The sequence below is a fragment of the Oryctolagus cuniculus genome, chromosome 14, assembly GCF_051225735.1.
Source record: "Oryctolagus cuniculus isolate XC-2025 breed Fujian yellow rabbit chromosome 14, ASM5122573v1, whole genome shotgun sequence".
Classification (NCBI taxonomy): Eukaryota; Metazoa; Chordata; class Mammalia; order Lagomorpha; family Leporidae; genus Oryctolagus; species Oryctolagus cuniculus.
The window spans coordinates 30,921,065-30,941,406 of record NC_142880.1 but is presented as its reverse complement, the minus strand read 5'-3'; the positions used below and the strand labels follow the sequence as shown (position 1 = coordinate 30,941,406).

The following is a 20,342-nucleotide window of genomic DNA, read 5'->3' as shown; positions in this document are numbered from 1 at the left end:
TTGGGTCCCTGCACCTGGATGGGAAACCGGGAGGAAGTACCCAGCTCCTGGCTTCGGAATAATTACAGGAGAGTATGGTGTCATTGACTCAACAAATGGAAAAATTGCAATAAAGATATGGAAGCTATACAATAATGTTTTTTTTTTTTTGATGTTGTAAATGGTAGTGCTTTCTTGATTTTGGTTTTTCATCGTTAGTGTATAAAGCTACTTGCCTCTTAGCTCTAAAATTTGTCTCTCTTTGCCTCTCTGTCTTTAAAAAAGTAGGGGGTAGAGGGGTGGGGATGGCATTTAGCTCAGTGGTTAAGTTGCCCACATCCAAATATGAGTATCTGGGTTTGATTCCAGCTTCCAGCTTCAGACTTCAAGGGCAGTTGTTGTGGGGGAGAAGCACTCTCCTGAGAGCTTTCCTGCTAAAGCTTTGGCTAACTTCTTAATAAGCAATTGTTATCGTTCTTTGGCCTTCCAGAAAGTCAAGAGCAAAACCTTGAGCATCTCAACAATGCTTATTGGTGCCATGACGTTTGCTCTTGACTATTCTGCTTTGGCTTTGACTGACAGCTTTCACCTCTTGGTAGCCATCACTTTGTGCAACTGGTAAAGCCACGTTTCATTTTCTGTTACAGTTCTTTGAAGAAATGCCTCAGAATGTTGATGTCATTTGTTCAAAGTTTCTGTTGGCAACCCTGTTGTTGTCTGCAGCTCATTTGGGTGCAACAGTGTTGGTATCCATAGAGCAGCAAGTTTGTTTCATTTACAAAATTTCATTGAAAATTTGAAAGCTGAACCAGTTGAGATGTCTGTGGTGTTAGCTATCATTTCTGCTGTTAATTGTCAGTCTTTTCCAGTTGGGGTATAAACAGCATTAAGTTTTACCTTGTAAATTGCTGTGGACAGTCTGCTGCAATGGGCTTCACCTTCAGTATATCTTGTCTTTTTTTTTTTAAATTTATTTAATTTGTTTTTAAAAAGCTGAGTGATGTAGAGCTCTTTTTTATTTTAAAATTTTATTTATTTGTTTATTTACTTGAAAGAGAGAGAGATCTATCATCTTCCATTCGCCGGTTCACTCCCAAATGGCTGCAACAGCTGTGGCTGGGCCAGACAGAAACCAGGTGCCAGGAACTCCATGTAGGTCTTCCATGTGGGTGCAGGAACCTAAGTACTTGGGTCATCTTTTTCTGGAAGCTGGATTTGAAGTGGAGGTAGACTCAATCCCAGGCACTCTGATGGGAAATGCACTTGTCCCGTGTGGTAGCTTAACCCACTGTTCCACAATGTTTGCCCCCTCTTTTTTATTTTATTTTGTTATTTATTTAATTTGAAAGGAAGTCACACACACACACACACACACACACACTTCAAGGAATACAGAAAAGAGAGACTTCCCATCCACTGGTTTACTTCTCAGGTATCCACAATGGCTGTGGTAGGGCTAGGTCAAAACAGTGGACCAAGATCTCTGAGTGGATCTCCCAAATGAGTTACGGGACCCTATTCTTGAACTGTCACCTGCTGCCTCCCAGGAGGCTCATTGGCAGGAAGTTGGAACATGGAGCAGAGCTGGAACTTGAGCCTAGGCACTCAGATATGGGATGCTGGTGTCCAGGCAGCATTTTAAGTGCTGCGTCAAACACTCACCTTATCCTGTACCTTCTAAAAACAAATTATCCATTTGTAAAGTGCTGATTTCTTTGGAGCATTGTCCCCATAAATTTTTGTTTAAAGGATTAATGATTTCATCATTCCTGTCAGGTTTCACCACAGATTTTGACGTTTGTTCTTGCTCAATTTTAGCAGAATTCCTTTTGCTCTGTTGGGGAATCTTTTCACACTGATGTTTCATCCTTCTTACTGTTTAAAGTAGATCCTGTTTAGACTTTTATAAAAGTTAGTTTGAGTTTATTTTGGTCCAAAAAAATTTGGAGAGCTGTGCCTGGAGGGTTTTAATTTATACCATAAATTATAACAATATAGTTTAGTTTCATTGGTGTCCAAAAACATTGCTCCTATATTTATTGTTATTTTCTCAAACTATACCTTTTTATATTTGTGCCAGTCAACATAGATTTATATTTATTCTATGTAGTTATCTTTTAAATTTTACCAAAGAAGACTAATAAATCAAAACCATATTTTACTGACTTTTATATTTACCTATATCAATATCTACCTTTATTGGTGTAGTTTAATTTTTCATGTGGTTTCAGTATTCAGCTACTGGATGTTTTTGTAAGTATTTTAATTTTTTTCTTCCTTTTTGAAGGATGATTTGCCAAGTATAGAATTATTGGTTGACCATTTTCCTTCCAGCACTTTGAATATGTTATCCCCCTGATTTATCATTTTTTTTTCTATTTTTTACAGATTTATTTATTTATTTGAAAGTCAGAGTCACACAGAGAGAGGAGAGGCAGAGAGAGAGAGAGGTCTTCCATCAATGGGTCACTCCCCAACTGGCCACAACGGCCAGAGCTGCACCAATCCGACGCCAGGAGCCAGAAGCTTCTTCCGGGTCTCCCACATGGGTGCAGAGGCCCATGGACTTGGGCTATCTTGTACTGCTTTCCTGGGCCACAGCAGAGAGCTGGATTGAAAGAGGAGCAGGCAGGACTGGAACCGGCGCCCATATGGAATGCTGGTGCCACAGGTGGAGGATTAACCTACTGTGCCAAGGCGCTGGCCCCTATCTTTTTTTCTTTATTTATCTGGTTTTCAAGAAGAAATTGGTTGTTGTTGAGAATCCATTTACAATTGGAGTTGCTTTTCTTTTGCTGTTGTCTTTCACATTCCACAATTTGATTATTATGTATCTTGGTGTGTATCTTTCTGATTCGTATGGGTCACCAAATTTAAAAAGTTTTAGCTGGGGCAGGCATTTGGGCTATTTGAAAGATAATTTAATATGTAAAAATTTGAACTTGACGCTGGTTTGGACTGAGCTAAATGATCTCAGTCCATAGTGAAGAAATAACTCAGGAGCCAGTACATGGAGGTCATCTTTGCCCTCTCTCCCTTTTTAAAGGTTTATTTGAGAGGCAGAGAGAGATCAATTGATCATCCATCCACTGGTTCACTCCCCAAATACCTGCAGCAAGTAAGGCTGTGCCAGGCTTACCAGGAGCCAGGAACTCTATCTGAATCTTCCATGAGGGTGGCAGGAATGCAAGTACTTTGGCCATCATCTACTGTCTCTCAGTCACCTGAGTAGGAAGCTGGGTTGGAAGCAGAGTGAAGGCTCGATCCCAGGCGTTGGGATAGGGGATGGATGTGTCTCAAGCAGCAGTGTAACCTGCTGTGCCACAGTGCTCACACTAATTTCTACTTTTTATTAATGTTCTCCCTTTGGGGAGACATCTTGTTTCTTAGGGTTTCCTTTAGTTCTTTGAGTATATGTTGTTGTTTTATTATCTTTGAATAGTAAGTACAATATCTGTGTTTTCTTATAGAAAGTTACTATTAATTTCTTTTGTTCTTGAATTGGTCCATACTTTCTTGTTTGTTGGCATGTCTTATATATACATACATGAATGAGAGGCTTCTGAAAGTTCATGGAAAATAGAATTAAAGGATAATGGAAATTTTCCATGAGCCTTTTGAAGTCCTGTTTTATATGTTTTATTATGTGTTTTAAATGTTTTATTGTATGTTATATGTATTTAAACTGGACAGTGTGAATATTGTGGCAAGTCTAGAAGTGAGATTCTTTCCTTTCACTAGAACTTACTGTTGTTTCTGTGGTCATTTCTGTTTGTTTATCGGTGACTCTTTTGAACTTACGCCATGAGATCTTTGTTTTCTGTTCTGTGCAGTCACTAAAGCCCTTGGTCAGCTTTTAGTGATTCGTATGATTTGAAAGAGATTTCCTTATACACTGACACTTAGTTGCTTTTCAAAGTATTTTCCTGTCAAGTTTTTATTATTTTCTAAAATTTTCATACATTTTATTGTGCTAGTTTTTGTCAATTTATTTTTGTGAAGGAACAGGCTTTTTTTCTTTTTGTAAGACGTTTATTTATTTGAAAGGCAGAGTTAGAGAGGGAGAGACAGAGAGAGAGGGATCTTCCATCTGCTGGTTTATTCCCTAGACAGCTGTAATGGCCAGTGTTGGGCCAGGATGAAGCCAGTAGCTTCTTTTGGGTCTCCCACTTGGGTGCAGGGACCCAAAAAATTGGGCCTTCTTCTACTGCTTTCCCAGGCCATTAGCAGGAAGCTGGATCGGAAATGGAACAGTTGAGACACAAACTGGCATCCATATGGGATGCCTGCATCACAAGCTGTGGTTTAAACTGGTAAGCCACAATGCTGGCCTCCGGAACAGACTTTTGGAATTCCCTCTTCTGTTATTTTTACTGATGTCCTCTTGCACTTAAAAATAACCCATTCATCAAATGAGGCATCAGAAGGAAAATTAGGAAAAATTTTGAACTGAATTAAAATGGAAAACAACACATATCAGCTGGAGCAGTGATTTAAAGAAATTTATAGCTTCACATGCTTATATTGTAAAGCAGGGGTCAGCAAACTATGGCCCTGTGCAGGCCAAGTTTACTTATAGTTTTTATAAATAAAGTTTTATTTTCAAACAACCATACACATTAATTTATGTATTGTCAATGGCTAGAAAAATGGATTTTTTTTTCTAAAGATTTATTCACTTTGAAAGAGCAGTGGAAGTAGAGATCTTCCATTCACTGCTCACTCCCAAAATACCCATGCCAGGTTGATCAGGAGCCAGGAACTCCATCCTGGTCTCCCATGTAGATGGAGGAGCCCAGGCACTTGGCTGTCTTCCATTGCTCTCCTGGTTATGATCCCAGGGAGCTGGATTGGAGACAGAGCAGTTGGGACTCAAACTGGCATTCAGATATGGGGTATCATCATTGTAAGTGGCATCCTAATCCTCTGCACCACAGTGCTAGCTTCAGAAAGATGGCATTTCTGTCTGATATTTGCTGTGTAGTTTTGCATTTCTGGGGCTGCTTTCATGGTAGAAAGAAAGTAGTGGGAATTTCTTGCACACTCTTTGGACCACTGTGTTCCCTTCCCTGGTTTTTATGGCTAGAAAAATAGTTTTACCTTTGGAGTTTTAGGTTCCTGCATGACTGCCACATTGCAGCTCTGCTTCCTAAAGCAGCATTTGGGACATATCCTTTACAGAGAAAGAAAAAAAGGAAAGAAAATAAAACCAAAAAACGCAGCCTCATCTCACATTCTTTGTCTTACAGAAGTCCAGTTTCTTGGTTTTCTGTCTAGAAAGATGAAATTTTACTTAAATTTTGGTTGGTTGTAGAGTTCTATAGGGTCACCCACAATTCCAAGCAAGGGGATAAAAGAAAAAAAAAAAAAAAGCCCCAGTAAGTTCATTCTTCAAATTTGGCTCCCTTCCACAATCCATCCATTATCAAGGAAATTGCTTTTAGTGAGAAAATTGCTTGTAGCATATTGTCCAGAGGATTTAGTTGTAATGAGTGGGAGTGAGAAGCGATAGTGGGCTTATTCCCTTAGGTGATTCTTATGCAAATTCCGTATTTTTCACTAAGACTCTGGAGGTGAAAGCACAGTGGTTGTGAAGGGAGAGTGGTGGTTTTCCCAAGGCTCAAGATTGAAACATGCTGGAGATTCTAGTTAAATGCCTGCTACTTTTAACCATTATAAATAATTTTAGGTCATAGTTATGAAAGGAATCATTTATGTACTACTTAATTTGTTTCAGACACAGTTGTAGAAGCTTTGCAATCTTATATATATTTAAAGATTTATGTATTTATTTGAAAGGCAGAGTGACAGAGGAGAGGGAGAGACATATACACACAGAGAAAGAGCTTCTATCCACTGGTTTACTCCCCAAACAGCTACAACAAGCTGGTCCTAGGCCAGGATCCAGGAAGTCCATCTGTGTCTATCATGTGGGTAGCAGGAACTGAAGTACTTGAGCCATTATCCTCTGCTTTCCCAGATTCATTAGCAGGAAACTTGATGGGAAGTGGAGTAGGTAGAACTTAAACTGGTGCTTGGGTGTGGGATGCAGGTGTCTTAAGTAGCTTAACAAACTGTGCCATAGCACCTGCCCCTATCTTTACTCTTAGTTCACAACAATAACCCTATTAGATAAATGCCGTATTCTCTCTGTTTTACTGATAAATAAATTTAGGTACATAGAGTTTAGATAATTTTCTTCAGATTGCATAGATAATACATGATAAAGCTATGATTTAAACACAACAATTTGGCACATGTTCTATAAGATTCTTAGTGTTGGGGCTGGCACCATGGCTCACTTGGTTAATCCTCTGCCTGCAGTGCCGGCATCCCATATGGGCGCCGGGTTCTAGTTCTGGTTGCTCCTCTTCCAGTCCAGCTCTCTGCTGTGGCCCAGGAGGGCAGTGGAGGATGGCCCAAGTACTTGGGCCCCTGCACCTGCGTGGAAGACCAGGAGGAAGCACCTGGCTCCTGGCTTCGGATCAGCGCAGCGCAGCGCCGGCCGTAGCGGCCATTTGGGGAGTGAACCAATGGAGGGAAGACCTCTCTCTGTCTCTCTCACTGTCAAATAAAAAAAAAGATTCTTAGTGTTTTGGATGATTTCATACACAAACTAAAGTAGAAAATAAGTATAACGAACGTTTGTATCCTTTATGTAGTTTCAATATTATTCCTTTCCTGTTTTATCTTTCCTATGTTTTGTTTCTAATAAAGTACCTGGAAGCATACTTTTAGACATCAATTTTGACCATAAAAATTAAAGTACATATCTAAAATAGATAATACCTTTTTTTTAAAGGTTTATTTATTTATTTGAAAGAGTTACACAGAGAGGAGAGAGGAGAGAGGGGGGAGGAGAGAGGAGAGAGAGAGGTCTTCCATCCGATGGTTCACTCCCCAGATGGTTGCAATGGCCGGAGCTGTGCCGATCCAAAGTCAGGAGCCAGGAGATTCTTCCCAGTCTCCCACATGGGTGCAGGGGCCCAAGGACTTGGACCATCTTCTACTGCTTTCCCTGGCCATAGCAGAGAGCTGGACAGGAAGTGGAGCAGCTGGGTCTCAAACTGGCGCCCATATGGGATGCTAGCACTTCAGGCCAAGGCATTAACCCACTGTGCCACAGTGCCGGCCCCGATAATACCTTTTAAAAACTAATGTGATCATAGCCTCAGTATAACCACAATATAATCACAGCCTAAAAAGTAAAGAATACTTTCTTTTAAATCAGCTAACATCTATTATGTCTTCAGTCTTATCAGATTGTCTCAGATCTTCTAATAGTTCAGTTCAGGATCTCAGAAGGACTCACGTTTTGTATTTGCTGATATAGCTCAAAAAAAAAATCTGTATTTGTCCTAACCCTGATTCTACTTTTTAAGCTTTAACTTTCAAAAATTCTTTTAAGAATAGTTTATTTTAGAATAATTTTATTTTTTATTGTTTGTTCATATATGTGTGTGTTTTTAAAGATTTATTTATCTGAGAGGTAGTGTTAACAGAGAGAGGGAGAGACAGAGATCTACCATCTGCTGGTTCACTCCCCAAATGATGGCAGTCACCAAAGCTGAGCCATTCTGAAGCCAGAACTTCTTTCGGGTCTCACACAGGTGCAGGGGCCCAAACACTTGGGACATCTACTACTGCTTTCCCATGCCATAAGCAGAGAGTAGATCTAAAGAGGAACAGCCAGGACACAAACTGGTGCCCATATAGGATGCTAGTGCCATAGGCAGAGGCTTAGCCTACTGGGCCACGGTGCTGGCCCCGGGATGTTTTTTAAAGATTTATTCTATTTATTTGGAAGGCAGAGTTACAGAGAGAGAAAGGGAGAGAAAGAGAGAGGGATCTTCCATCTGGTGGTTCACTTCCCAGATAACTACAATGGCCAGGGCTGAGCTGGGCTAAAGCCAGGAGCTAGGAGCTTCTTCTGCATCTCCCACGTGGGTGAAAGGGACACAAGCACTTGGGCCATCTTCCACTGCCTTCCCAGCATAATAGCAGGGAGCTGGATCAGAAGTGAGCAACCAGGACCCCAACTGGTTCCCGTAATGGATGCTAGCATCACAGGAGGTGGTTTAACCAGTCATGCCACACCGCTGGCCCCTGTGTGCATGTTTTGCATGTGTGTGTGGTGGAGTAGGTGTGTGGTGTACAGCATGATGTTTTGATGTAGAATAGTTTATAGAAAAAGTAGAAATATAGAGAATTTTCATACTTTTCACCCAGTATTTTTTACCTAATTGCATTTCATTTTATTTACTTATTTTATTTTTGCTTTTTTTTTTATCAATTTTATTATCTTACATTACTGTGGTACATTTGCCAAAACTAGCATTAGCATTAATATATTACTATGTGGATTTCATTAGTTTTGCTGTTAATGTCCTTTTCTGTTCTAGCATCTAGTTAAGAATTAACATTCTCAGTTATTTCTTTTTCATGTCATTGAATTTTTTGAGGAGTCCTGATCAGATATTTTAATAGAATGTTTTACAATATATATATATATGTATATATTTCAGTGTTAGATTAGGGTTGTGAGTTTCTAGGAAGAAATCAGAGGTAAATTATCTTTCTTATGATTTACTTTTGTTCTTTTTTTTCTTTAATCATGTATACAGAGATGATTCCAAGGTCAAACTATAAAACTTGAGAGTAATCTCATTTTAATCTCTTATCTCCTTTGTACTGTTTTCTCTCTTCCCCTAAAGGTAAGCATTTTTTTTGAATTTGTTTTTTGACTTTACTTCATCTTGTTTTTTAAAAAGTAAGCATACAGAATACATGCTAGTATTCCCTTCCTTTTCTTCTTATACAAAAGATGACATCAGTCCATGTTCTTAGTTCTAGTACCCTACTTCCTCTTTAGGGAAGTCTATAGAATGAGGACTTCCGGTAATGGCTACCTAAATTTAAGATGCTAAGTTAAATTTTCTAAAATGTTATGCTTTGAAAATGTTTAGCACATATATGGTTCCTTTTTCATTCACAGATATTTTCCAATTTGTCCCTGGATGAGCGTTGCCTTTCTGCATCATTGGTTTGCAAGTATTGGCGGGACCTTTGTTTAGATTTCCAGTTCTGGAAGCAGCTGGATCTTAGTAGTCGTCAGCAGGTATGGGCTTTAATTCTAAGAAACACTCAATTTGACCTAATAAAAAAATATTTATTTCCCTAGGAAAATCTCTTCTGTATTGTTTTTCAGGATAGTTCAGATGAGTTTAATGTTCAGTTTTGTGCTTTATTAATTTTTTATGTATATGTAAAATCAAGTTAAAACTAGGTTCTCATGGTGAACAAGATAGTTTTTAGTGTAGGTTGATAATTTTGTATTTTTCATCTGCTTTAGTCCTTTTTGTTTTCCCTCTTTTAAAATCACCTTTTAAAAAGTTACTAAACTTTTCCTTTTGGGGAGAGAGCATATTACAAATAGTAGAATAACAGTTTAATAGTAGAAGGTTAGGCAAACATAGAGCACTGACTTTGTGCTATGTACTGTTTTAAGGATTTATGCATATTTATTTGATCCTCCCAGCAACCCTCTGTATAAATGCTGTTACTCTGTTTTATTAAGAAATAGGAGTATAATGGTCTAAGATTATTATTTTTTTATTTTTTTAAATTTTATTTAATGAATATAAATTTCCAAAGTACAGCTTATGAATTATGACTTCCCCCCCCATAACATCCCTCCCACCTGCAACCCTCCCCTTTCCCACTCCCTCTCCCCTTCCATTCACATCAAGATTCATTTTTGTTTCTCTTTATATACAGAAGATCAGTTTAGCATACATTAAGATTTCAACAGTTTGACTTTTCTTTTGATAGATTATCTAACCCTTCCCATTGTTTTGCTGCCCAGTATATTTATATTGTAGTATGAATTCAGATAGAGTTTATAGTGTTTATTGCAATCAGTTTTTGGGCCTGTTGGATTTATCTTTTAAAACCTGGTCATCAATATTTGGCATTAGAAGTAGTTTAAGGCCTGCGGCGCGGCTCACTAGGCTAATCCTCCGCCTTGCGGCGCTGGCACACAGGGTTCTAGTCCCGCTCAGGGCGCCAGATTCTGTCCTGGTTGCCCCTCTTCCAGGCCAGCTCTCTGCTGTGGCCAGGGAATGCAGTGGAGGATGGCCCAAGTCCTTGGGCCCTACACCCGCATGGGAGACCAGGATAAGTACCTGACTCCTGCCATCAGATCTCTCTCTCACTGTCCACTCTGCCTGTCAAAAAAAAAAAAAAAAAAGAGTTTAAAATATCTAGTAAGAATAGAATTTTATTTATGTAGTAAGCCTTCTCTAAGTCCTGTGATATATTAACAGTGGTGTGTTGGTAAATGTTTAACAATTGGTTTCCAAAAAACCCTCATTGCAGTATGTGCCAGTTTCTATGATGTAAATAATCCCACCCTGTCTGATTTCAAGCTATACCTGTGACGCTCTGAATGCAGATCTGGAAAGAAATGCACACTGTATGTATCCTCTTCTGAGCTGGTACAAGCCAGCTCTAACCCACCACTGGCAGTGTGTGTAAAACACAGCATCCTTTTAAACAAACTAAGCATGTTCCAGAGCGTTTGTGAATATGGTATTCTGCTTGTTTTTCTGCCTTATTGATAAAAAGTTAAAACAATTACAGAATTAGTTATTTGCCTGTTTGAAGTCATGAAATCTGTGTCCAGGGAGAATGGTGAGCAGTTAGTTGTGGCCACCAGAATGGAGAGAAATTACTTATAAAGGAATTCATTGGCTCTCTGCTTCATTACTCATGGGCATTGGAGCTATTTATTGCAAACTTAAGACTAGCTTTCCCACTCCACTGACAGTAAGGTGTAGAGATGAAGAAGTAAAGAACAGATATGTCAGAATTTTAGCTTTTCAGGGAATGTCTGTATTTGTGCTGCTTCCAGCAAGCATGAACAAAGATATTTTCATCTTTGGCTCTTCCTAGTGTTGCACGACATTCTAGTTCTTTGCTTCTTCCATTCTAAATTTCATGTAAATTTTCTCTTTCCATTATTTTTTACTTACAGGATTTGAGCAGCATTAACTGTATTTTCCTTTTTTTAAAGGTGGTAGTTGGGCAAGGAGTAGGTAGAGGGTGATTTTTCTTTTCTTTGAACTCAAATGGCCATGTGAGTTTTTTGTCACATAAATTTTATGGTTACTTATATTTAGCATTGAGTTTTTTGAGCATAGTTTCTTGCCATGGACATTTTTGTATGGTAATTGATGTTTTGAAATGCAAAATTATATATTTTTTAGACTATGAACTACATGTAAGGTAATATTCTGATAGAATTAGTGAGATAATTAAAATTTATATAAGTAGCATCATCTGATATAAAGTATAACTTGTCTGTATTCATACACCATAATGACTGGTGTAGAAGATTTGCTGGGTTAAAAATAGAGAACAAAACATTTAAAATCCCAGACTGGTTTTGTTTGTAGTGACTTTTTGGTGAGTTTGAACATTTGTTAAAGTGAGCTTCCCAGTGCTGGTAGATTTTTTATGCTTTTTAATGAAAACTAGGACATATATTCTTCCCTGTTTTTTTCTGACACCAAAAATGAAGAGTTTTTCTACACTAACAACAAATTCTCTGATTCTAGCTGGATGTCTAAAATTCAGCTGAATTCTGACACTAACTCCCAGGGTTAGTGCAGACCCTACCAGGCTTAGTCCCACAAGGTTGGCCCCACGTCAAATGCCAGTTTCAAGTCCCAGGAGCCACCTATACTTCTGACTCACCGGTTATAAATTATCCCAATTGCCTCCTCACTTTCAATAATTAACTACAGCTAATCATAGAACTCAGAAAACATTTATATTTACTGGCTTATTATAAAAGACAAAATCAGGACCAGACAACTAGAAAAGATGCGTAGGGCAAGGTATAGGGGTGCCTGTTGTCCCAGCACTTTCATGTTTTTACCAAGCAAGAGGCTCTCTTTCAAGAATCTCCTGTTTTAGAATTTTTATCCCAATCTGCAGCTCCATTCTTCTCCCTGGAGGTTGGAGGTAGAAGCAAAGTTACTACCTTCTTATCCCCAGTTAGTCTTTCAAGTAGCCAGCCCCCATTCTGAGACTTTCCTGGGTGCCCCCCTCTGAGTCACCTCATTTGTGCAAACCCCAGTGTGGTTAGAGGGGCTTGTTATGAATTATAATAAAAGACACACTCCAGAAATTTTGAGGGTTTTAGGAACTCTGTGCCAGGAATTTGGGACAAAGACCAAATACATTTTTTATTATATGATAATTCTTATTATGCTTTAATGATAAGAAAAGTTTTCTTTTGATTGTGTTTTCCATGATGTAATCTGTTATGTGTAGGATAGAATTTAATGGAAGAATAGAAATTAAGTTCGATTTTTAGCAAAAGTCAATTTATTGCTTTTTCTTTCATAGGTCACTGATGAATTATTGGAAAAAATTGCATCAAGAAGTCAGAATATAATTGAAATCAACATTTCTGATTGTCGCAGTATGTCTGATACTGGAGTATGTGTTTTAGCATTTAAGTGTCCTGGACTTCTTAGGTATACAGCCTACAGGTGTAAACAGCTTTCTGACACGTCCATTATTGCGGTTGCCTCTCACTGTCCTTTACTCCAGAAAGTCCATGTAGGTAATCAGGACAAACTTACTGATGAAGGACTCAAACAGGTAAATTTTCACATCTGTGAACTACTTTTACTGAAATTAACTTAAGATGCTTTCTTATAGCAACATTTGAAAAGGTTCTTCGTTAAAAATAATGCTTGGAAACCAAAGTGAGTTATCTTTTTTATCTATCAGTGAATATGTATTTGCATTGGAGAACTACAGTGCCATGTGTGATCTGTAAATTAACTGTCAATTTTTGCATTAAACTTCTGAGACCAATGATTTTATTAATTTATGTTTCTGTTACTTAGTTTTATACCTAGTTTTGTTTTAGATAATAGTATGCAGTTTGGGTCAACATGAGTTGTTTTTTTTTTTTTGACAGGCAGAGTGGAGAGTGAGAGAGACAGAGAGAAAGGTCTTCCTTTGCCATTGGTTCACCCTCCAATGGCCGCCGTGGCCGGTGCGCTGCGGCCAGCGCATCGCACTGATCCGATGGCAGGAGCCAGATACTTATCCTGGTCTCCCATGGGGTGCAGGGCCCAAGCACTTGGGCCATCCTCCACTGCACTCCCTGGCCACAGCAGAGAGCTGGCCTGGAAGAGTGGCAACTGGGACAGAATCCGGCGCCCCGACCGGGACTAGAACCCGGTGTGCCGGCCCCGCAAGGTGGAGGATTAAACATGAGGTTTTAAAAATTAACTTTTAATTTCCCTTTTATGTTACTAGATGACATACTTACATACTTTAAAACATCTAAATGAGACTTAAGCCTATGGTGGTTAAGATGCTTAGGTCGCCTGCCAAAAGCACCTGGGCTCAATACTTAGCTTTGTCTCCTGAAAACAGTTTCCTACTAAGGCAGACTCTGGAAGGCAACAAGTGATGGCTGACTTAGTCAGGTCCCTGCCACCAGACTGGGTGGAGCTCTTGGCTCCCGGGTTTTGATCTGGCTTAGCCCTACCCTAGCCTTTTGGGAAATGAGCCCATAGGTGGGCATGAGCTCTGTCTCTTTGTCTTCATCTGTCTCCCTCTGTCTCTTTGCCTCCTAAAACAAAGCAAAAGCAAATCCAAATGTATTAAGGCATCAATGCAAGTCCAAATTAAAGAGTATAAAATTAAGAAAAAGAGTGAAAATTAAATCTATTTGGCACAGTACTTCAATTATAAATACTTCCTTCAGAAATGGCACTTGAGACTTTACAGCTCAGAGTGGATTATTCACTCAAGGAAAGAAGGTCGTTTAACGTTACACATGAATTAACTGAAAGTCCAGTATTAGAAGAACTTTAGAGGATTGTATCCTAAATAGTGAGTACTGGATTTTGTCAATTCAGTGTATGTTTTAAGAATGTTAACAATTCATAAGGGGGAGCAAATTTCATCTGCAAAGGCAAATTGTGCAGTAACAGTGTTAGTTAATAGTTTTACTAATTGATTTCTGTAATATACAGCATTATTCACTAGCAAAACATTATATAAAGTTCTCAAATCTGTTAAATTAATCTATGAGAAAATTAACATTTTATGGCTGTAGCATACTTTTAATTATTTTGATAGAAATTTCTCAGCAGTTTATACTTAACAGTGAAACTTTAAAAAATGTTCAGTGGAATTTTTACATATTTTTTTCTGAGCAGATTTTTTTTTTTTTATTCTTTTTTGTTTTTAACGAATGAATGAATTTGAGAAGTAGAGAGACAGAGAAAGAGACAGGTAGAGAGCTCCCAACTGCCAGTTCACTCCTCAGATAATCCAAACTGTTGCAAAGCTGATTGGCTGGAACTCAGTGTTTCTCACCTGTGGCAGGGACCCAACTACTTGAGCAATCACCTGCTGCCTCCCAGGGTATGCATTAGCTGGAAGCTGGAATTGGGAATGAAGCCAGGACTTCAACCTTGGCATAATGACACGGGATGTTGGCATCCCAACCCACCTCTAACAGTGAAACATTTTTGAAAGATTTATTTATTAAAAACTGCATTAAATCTGTTACATAGTTAAATCTGACAGACTGCTGAGACTGTTTCTTGTAATACTTATGAAACAGAATACAATCATACTTATTGTTGAAATACTAGGAACATAGAAAGTTCTTCAAGTAGCAAAACTTAGTGTCCAAATAAAGTATTGTGAAATTTTCAACGTTGATAGTAGTTATGTAGTTTGGAGCCTGACACCTTATTTAGATTATATATTTGCTTCAAATTTTCATGGTTTCTGAATTATGAATTATTTATGAGATAGTATCTTGATAGAAGTAATGTCACAATCTATCCCTGCCACCTTAGTAATTATGTGAGAATCTGACTACAGTATTAACAGAAATGATTTACTGTGTTTAAGACTTTGCCGGTGCCACTGCTCACTAGGCTAATCCTCCGCCTTGCGGTGCCAGCACCCCGGGTTCTAGTCCCGGTCGGGGCGCCGGATTCTGTCCCGGTTGCCCCTCTTCCAGCTCAGCTCTCTGCTGTGGCCAGGGAGTGTAGTGGAGGATGGCCCAAGTGCTTGGGCCCTGCACCCCATGAGAGACCAGGAGAAAGCACCTGGCTCCTGCCTTCGGATCAGCGTGGTGCGCCGGCCGCAGTGCGCTGGCCGTGGCGGCCATTGGAAGGTGAACCAACGGCAAAAAGGAAGACCTTGCTCTCTGTCTCTCTCTCTCTCTCCCACTATCCACTCTGCCTGTCAAAGAAAAAAAAAAAAGAACTCCAGTGTAAAAAAAAAAAAAGACTTTGCTGTAAGAGGTTGTTTGTCCTATTTTAGACTTTTTCTTCTGATGGAATAGTGTTATGGGCATAATAGAAAGAGAAATAAAACTTGATATAGTAGAAATAAAGTTATATGGACCAAAATATATCCTTGCATTAAATAAATACATGTTGGCCTTGATCCACTCACTAAATTAATTTCATGACCCAGCGATATTTGGTAAAACCTGCCATGAAGAATATTATAGTTTTAGTAAACTAACAACTTTAAAATATGTGATAGACTTAAAAAACCTAGGATAGAACTACTCATAATTGATCATTTTTGTTGGAACTTTTTCCATTGAATTTATTAACTCAGCAATTGACTGGATTGTTGATTCTATAGATCAAATTATAGAGTTTTGCTTGTTTTCCTCCTCCGTCAGTAAAAATTGACAAACACAAAGAAAGATAAATATCTCTCATCTGCTAATTCACTTCTCAAATGCCCACAGTAGATGGAGGTGGGCCAGGTTGAAGACAGGAGCCTGAAACTCAATCCAGGTCTCCTTCTCATGGGTGGAAGGGATCCAAGTATTTGAACCATCACTGCTGTCTCTCTGTATGCACGTTAGCAAGAACCTAGGTTGTAAATAGAGACACATTGCAAACCCAGGCCCTGGTGTGACATGTAGGCATTCTAAAAAGCATCTTCTATGCTGTGCCAAATGCCCACCACAGCAGTCAGGGCCTTACAGCAACCAAGTGACTTCTGAACCAAGAAAAGGCCAACTAAAAAATGGCAGAATACTTCATCACTTTTTCACTAGCCTACGCTCTCCCTAGCATGGCAACAGTCTTGAAGATAGCTGCACCGTTCTCAGTGTTGAGCCCAGGTTCCTAATTCCAGAGGAAAGAGAGCAAACCTTATTTGAACATTGTTGTGTTTGTTGGTTCTGTGTGGGAGCTTACTTGAAGGGTTGAGACATGTATTCATGTATCTGTTTTGCCTTATTTAGAACAGGGGGGAAACAGTGGACACAGTTGGATACTACAAGGCCAATGAAAAAAAACTTTGGGCAAAATGTTATGTGTGGTGAGGCATAGAATAGAATTCCTGAGGCCTGGAAAAAGATCTTGGGAGAAAGTTTGGTAAATTAACGCAATCAGAATGCCAGTGTATATAGGGAATTTAGAAAGCAACATGCTTGCCCAGGGAAGGACACATGCTCAGGAGAGACCCAAGAAGACTATACATTTTCATTTCTGGCTGCTCTGTAGGCTCAGTACATGCAAGAAGTGAGGATCAAGGAGGAGTTGTAAATGACATGGCTAAGTATTCAAGGAATACCTCATCCCGGAGTGAGTCTGCAAAGACCAAGAGAAGTATTTTTGTTACTTGTTTTAGTTAGTTATATTTTCAAACTTTTGGCATTCAAGGAAATCTCTATCAAAAGACTGCTGCACGTAAGTTAAGCTTTGAGTAATTAAAAACATCAAACCTTTGTGAAGTGGGGAGAATATAATTTCCTGAGTAAGCACATTGGTACTGTATCATAACATCCTAGCCTTTAGTTTTCAACAACAACAAAAATTGTAAGACACCGAAGAAGCAGGTGTTACAGAATACACACTTGAGGAAGCCTGGGCATTGAATGGCCCATTATAAAATGACTTTAAATCAATTATCTTAAATACACTGAAAGACGTAAAGGAAACAGTAGACAGAGAGCTAAAGGAAATGAGGAAAATGATGGTTGAACAAAATGTGAATACCAGTAAAGAGCAGTTATTATAAAAAGAACCATATGTTAGGGCTGCCTTATGGTACAGTGTGTTAAGTTGCAGGCTGCAATGCTAAAATCCCATATGAATGCTGATTTGAATCCCAGCTACTCCACTTCCAATCCAAATTCTTGCTAATGTGCCTGGGAAAGCAGTGGAAGAAGGCCCAAGTGCTTGGGCCCCTGCCAACCATGTCAAGACCTGGCAGATGCTCCTGGCTCCTGGCTTTAGCCTAGCCTAGCCTCAGCTGTTGTGGCTCTTTGGGGAGTAATCTAGCGAATGCAAGTTTCTCTCTTTCTCCCCTTCTCTCTGTGCAACTCTGCCTTTCAAATAAATAAAAAATGGAAATTCTTGAGCTGAGAAGTACAATAATTGAAATAAAAATTGTGTTAGAAGGATTTAAGAGCAAATGTGAACATAAAAAGAAAAAAATCAGTGAAAAAATTTATCAAGCAGGACAATACTTATGTTACACTATTTCTAGAAGAGAAAGACAGAACTTAGTTGCTAGAAATAGTGGCCAGAACTTCTCAGATTTAATGAAAGATGTGAATCTATACACCCAAGAAATTTATTTAATGTAAATTAGATAATTTAAAGAGATCTACAGAGCAACAAATTGCAGTCTACTTTTCAAAAGCCAAAGATAGGAAGTTTTGAAAGCAGCAACAGATAAGTAACTTTCCATACATACAAAGGTTTCTCAATGAAATTAAGAACTAACTCCTCATCAGAAACCATGGAAACCAGAAAGCAGTGAACTGGTTATATGTACAGCATCAGAAGAAGAAAAAATAGGAAAAATTATATTCATCTCAAGACTGTTACTCCAGAATGGAGAGATATTAAGATATTCCCAGATGGGGCTGTGCTGAGTCCAGTGTGGCAGGGTGTCAGGTTAACCAGAAAGAGGGATGGCTCATAGAGATTAAGGAAACAGACTGGGGTTAAAGATTTTAATGTGGGGAAACCAGGGTACACTCTGTCTACTGCCAAAGGTGGAGGCGGGAGCAGAGGCCCAGATGTCTGTTTACTCCAAGCATTTATTATCAATGGTGACGTGATCGGTTAATCAATGTGCAGTTTTGCGAGAACAGGATTTCATGATGAGGGAGTTTAAACAGTGAAACAAGAAACAATGGGGAGTTTTGCTGTTTATAGGAAGGACTTGTTTGCTTGGAAGCTAAGATTAAGAGAACAATGCAATGTGGAGGGGTCTTGAGGAGAACTAATTATTAACTGGGGCGACCGTCCCATTTGCTGTTTACCTGTTCCACAGCATTTCCTTAACTGCTTCAGCATCTTGTCAAATGACCTTTGCCATTAACTTACCTTGACCAGTCACCTTTGCAGTCTGGCCAGGCATGCCTTCCATCTTAATTCAGGCCATGCAGTGGTCTCTGAAATCTAGGACTTTAACAGAATTCAGGAGGCCATGTGGTGGTCCCTGATAGGGCTGGTGTTGTGATGTAGCAGGTAAAGCCACTGCCTGTAGTGCCAGCATCCCATAAGGGTGCTGATTAGAGTCCTGGCTGCTCCACTTTCCATCCTGCTCCTTGTTAATGTGCCTGGGAAAGCAGCAGAAGATGATCGAAGTTCCTAGGTTCCTGTGCTAAAGAGGGAGACCTGGAAGAAGCTCCTGGCTCCTGGCTTTTGTCTGACGCATCTCCGGCCATTTGGGGAGTGAACCAGTGGATGGAAGAATTCTCTGTTGCTCTGTCTCTCCTCCCTCTCTCTGTAACTCTGCCTTTCAAATAAATCATTCTTTAAAAAAAAAAAAAGTCCCAGAAAAGCAAAAGCTAAGGGATTTTTATAAGTATGAAGCTTGTCCAACCTGAAATACTGAAGAAAGTACTTCAGGCTGAAATAAAAAGACACTAGATAGTAACTCAAAGCCATATAAGAATAAAAGAATGCTAGTAAAGGTAGCCTCATAGAGGTTGAATATGCAGGGATAACAAAAAATATTCCATACCAGTAGTAACCAAAGGAGAGCTAATGTGCTTATTTTATTACTAGACAAAATAGATTTTAAGTCCAAAGGAGTTGCAAAAGACAGAGTCATTATGTGTTGGCAAAAAGTTCAGTCTAGCTTGAAAATACAACTTTAATCATATATGCACTTAAGAAAAAGATGCCTAGAGCCGGCGCCGTGGCTCAATAGGCTAATCCTCCACCTTGCGGCGCCGGCACACCGGGTTCTAGTCCCGGTTGGGGCGCCGGATTCTGTCCCGGTTGCCCCTCTTCCAGGCCAGCTCTCTGCTATGGCCAGGGAGTGCAGTGGAGGATGGCCCAGGTGCTTGGGCCCTGCACCCCATGGGAGACCAGGAAAAGCACCTGGCTCCTGGCTCCTGCCAGGATCAGCGCGGTGCGCCGGCTGCAGCGGCGGCCATTGGAGGGTGAACCAGCGGCAAAAGGAAGACCTTTCTCTCTCTGTCTCTCTCTCACTGTCCACTCTGCCTGTCAAAAAAAAAAAAAAAAAAATGCCTAATAAATATATGTAGCAAAAATTGAAAGACTTGTAGGGAGAATTAAATAGTACATTAATAGTTGGAGACTTGAAAATTCACTTCCAGTGAGGATAGAACAGCCAGATAGTTGATCAATAAAGAGAGAGCTTGAACAGTGCTGTGAACCAATTATATCACACCAACATATACAATAGACAACAGCAGAAGAATGTTTTTCACAGGTGCACATGGAACATTCTCATGAACAGACCACAGGTTTGATCACAGAGCTAGTTTTAATAAATTAGAAAAAATAAAATCATGCAGAATATCTTACTTTAAAGTGAGTTTATAAATTGATAACAAAGACAACTGGAAAGTATACAAATATAGAGAAATTTAATACTTTTTTAATGAGTGGGCAAAAGTCTCCAACAAAATGTAGCAAACTGAATTCAGTAGCGTAGTGAAAGGATTAAATACCATCACCAGGTGTGATTTTTGTCAGGAATACAAGGGTGGTTCAGAATATAAAAATCACTCAGTGTAATTTGCCACATTAACAAAATGAAATCCTGCATGATTTCATAATAAGGAAATATAACTAACAGGCTAGGAATAGGGTAATATTACTTCAGCATAATAAAGACCATATGTGACAAACCATACTTGACATATTCAGTGGGGAAAGGTGGAAATCTTTCCCTCTAAGATTAGGAACAAGACAAAATTGCTTGCTTTTGGTTCTTCTGTTCTACATTGTACTGGAAGTTTTAACAAGAGCCATTTGGCAAGAAAAGAAGTAAAATATTTCCAAATTGGAAAG

General features: G+C 39.2%; 1 protein-coding gene across 6 annotated transcripts in view; it reads left to right on the top strand.

Annotated features, from left to right (window-relative positions):
- Positions 1 to 20,342, top strand: part of FBXL17 (F-box and leucine rich repeat protein 17) — a 543,442-nt gene that overhangs the window by 9,628 nt on the left and 513,472 nt on the right. For all 6 annotated transcript variants that reach the window (XR_016220592.1, XR_016220593.1, XM_089313093.1 and 3 more), the window contains exons 2-3: positions 8,975 to 9,097; positions 12,394 to 12,651. Coding sequence is in view for 4 of the 6 variants with exons in the window: in XM_089313093.1 (XP_089169219.1) it covers positions 8,975 to 9,097; positions 12,394 to 12,651 (381 nt within the window). In the remaining 2 variants the exon portion in view is untranslated. The remainder of the gene's footprint in view (positions 1 to 8,974; positions 9,098 to 12,393; positions 12,652 to 20,342) is intronic.